Source organism: Gavialis gangeticus, unplaced genomic scaffold (assembly GCF_001723915.1).
Source record: "Gavialis gangeticus isolate Ggan-Ray unplaced genomic scaffold, GavGan_comp1, whole genome shotgun sequence".
NCBI classification, from domain to species: domain Eukaryota; kingdom Metazoa; phylum Chordata; order Crocodylia; family Gavialidae; genus Gavialis; species Gavialis gangeticus.
Window position 1 is genome coordinate 33365610 of NW_017729026.1, and position 2233 is coordinate 33367842.

At 35.7% G+C, this 2233-nt stretch overlaps 1 protein-coding gene across 2 annotated transcripts in view; it reads left to right on the plus strand.

Annotated features, from left to right (window-relative positions):
- Positions 1 to 2233, plus strand: part of BVES (blood vessel epicardial substance) — a 94760-nt gene that overhangs the window by 73306 nt on the left and 19221 nt on the right. For both annotated transcript variants that reach the window (XM_019520158.1, XM_019520157.1), the window contains exon 5: positions 555 to 663. In XM_019520158.1, the coding sequence (XP_019375703.1) occupies positions 555 to 663 (109 nt within the window). The remainder of the gene's footprint in view (positions 1 to 554; positions 664 to 2233) is intronic.

The following is a 2233-nucleotide window of genomic DNA, read 5'->3' on the forward strand; positions in this document are numbered from 1 at the left end:
CTCTGTTGGAGTTTGAACTCACCATCCCTGGTAATAAGCAGTGATACCATCATTTATTTTCTTTCCCTAGGTGTTGAATTCACTATTAGCTAATTGTCTCCCAATATTACTGATAGAGAAAGGGGATGTAGATCATACCCAAAATAATTAGAAATCTTCTGATGGTTGTAGTATTTTGGTAGTTGGACATTTGCCTTCTGGGTTGTCTTCATTTCTAGAACTCCAGCCTTGAACACAGACCTTTTGGGGATTATATCAGTATGTCGGGCAATTTTAAATTAGTAGCAACTTTGATGTTATTACAAATAGCATCACTGTTTGCAGGATATACTAGAATACGATCCTGCTCCCATTGGAATCGATATGAATTTTGCCAAAACTTATATTATTTGACAAATGACTAAATCAGGTGCTTGGTGAACATTTCACAAGCTATAGATGTCGTGATGACTTCTCCCAGGTCTGCATTATCAATAGTCATATTCAAATTTTGGTTTAAATAATTTAACTACAGGATTTTCAAATAGTGTTTGTAATGTATTTTTTGTCACCAGAATGAAGGTCTCTTATCGAGGGCATTTCCTGCATAATATTTACCCCTGTGCCTTTATAGATTCTCCTGAATTTCGATCAACTCAGATGAACCGGGGTGAGAAATTCCAGGTACGCTTTGGTTTGGCTGTCACTGGAAATAAACGATAAGAAAATGTTAAAAGAATCAATTTTATGTGCAGTGAATTATTTGGCTAATGTGATTTTACTAACTTTCTTAATGGTATGTAAAAGATAATCCTGGCCAAGGTACTTCGTAGCAAAATTCTGTTGATTTGTTCATTGACAGATCTCAGTATTGGCTCTTTAAAAGCTGTGTTCCTCTATGGTTCATAAATTGTTGTTCTGCGTTTAAAAAAGTGCTCCCTTATTCAGGACAGACAAGTTTAAATGGGGTTTATATGTATCAGTAAGATAGTAAGCAAAGTATTAACAAAGGTTAAATAAAAATGTTTTCTTTCTTTTTTGGTTTCAGTTACAGCAATCTTGGGTATTACTTATAGTAATAGTTTAAAAAAACAAAAAAACAATTATGAGTACGAAGACATAATATGAATTTGAAGATCATCTCAAAATGAAATGAATTAATTGTCTTAGGAACCACATTTGTATTGGCTGAATCTGTACTTGTTCTTTATACATTAGGGAAGATGCATTTTAATATAAAAATACATAGTATTTTTAATGACAGTTAAGCTGGAATATCATTTCCACTAACAAAATATTCTGTTTCTGAACAACTTAAAGGACCCCTAAATAATTTTATGCACTAGTATGCCACAGGTAAGAAAATATTAAGGAGATAGTGTTGTTTTGTTCAAACACTGAGAGCAACACCTAGATGTTTTGCTGTTCCCTTAACAAGTTGTTATTCTTAACTATGACTGTGCATTGGTTACTGGACTGTGACTGAACTTGATATACCCACAGCCTTATCATGGCAGAAAAGGAGCTGGCTGCTGTATGGAAGCTAAAATCAGTGATTGATGTAATATGTTCCAATCTAGAGCTAGGCATAATGCCAGGGTAAGATGCTTGTCAAGATATATTCATTGCTATGCCAGACAGAAATCCTGTTTGCTTTTACTCCTCTCGGTACAATTTTTGTTACAAGATAATCAGCTGTTGATTAATACTGTTGAAGGGAACTAGGTTGGGCATCTAAAACTTCCCTTATCTTACAAGATGATAATAGTTTTCCTTCACTTTAATCCTAAATTTTTTTTCTGCATCTACCTTCATGCAAGATACGTATTTAATCTTTTCACTCTATAAGATAGCCTACATTGACAAATGAATACAGGCAGTCCTTGATTTGCAACCTTTTGAGTTGCAACGTTTCGCTCTTACAACATTTCTAAATTGACACCCTGTTTCAACTTTCTGACATCAGTTTCAGCTTACAACGTTTGATCTAGCATCCAGGATTAAGGACAGCAGAAAGTCCTTTTTCAAGTACATTGGGAGCAAGAAGAGGGTACCAGGCAATGTAGGGCCCCTGCAAGACTCAAATGGTAACCTTGTGGCTATGCTAGATGAGAGAGCCAATATTTTTAAGTTTCTTTGCCCCTGTTTTCTTGAACAGGGTCTGGGACATCCTTCCTGCTAGAGGTAGGGACAATCTCAGGGATAGCTCTGATAGGCCTTGGGTCAGCACAGAGGTAGTTAGGGATCTTCTGGA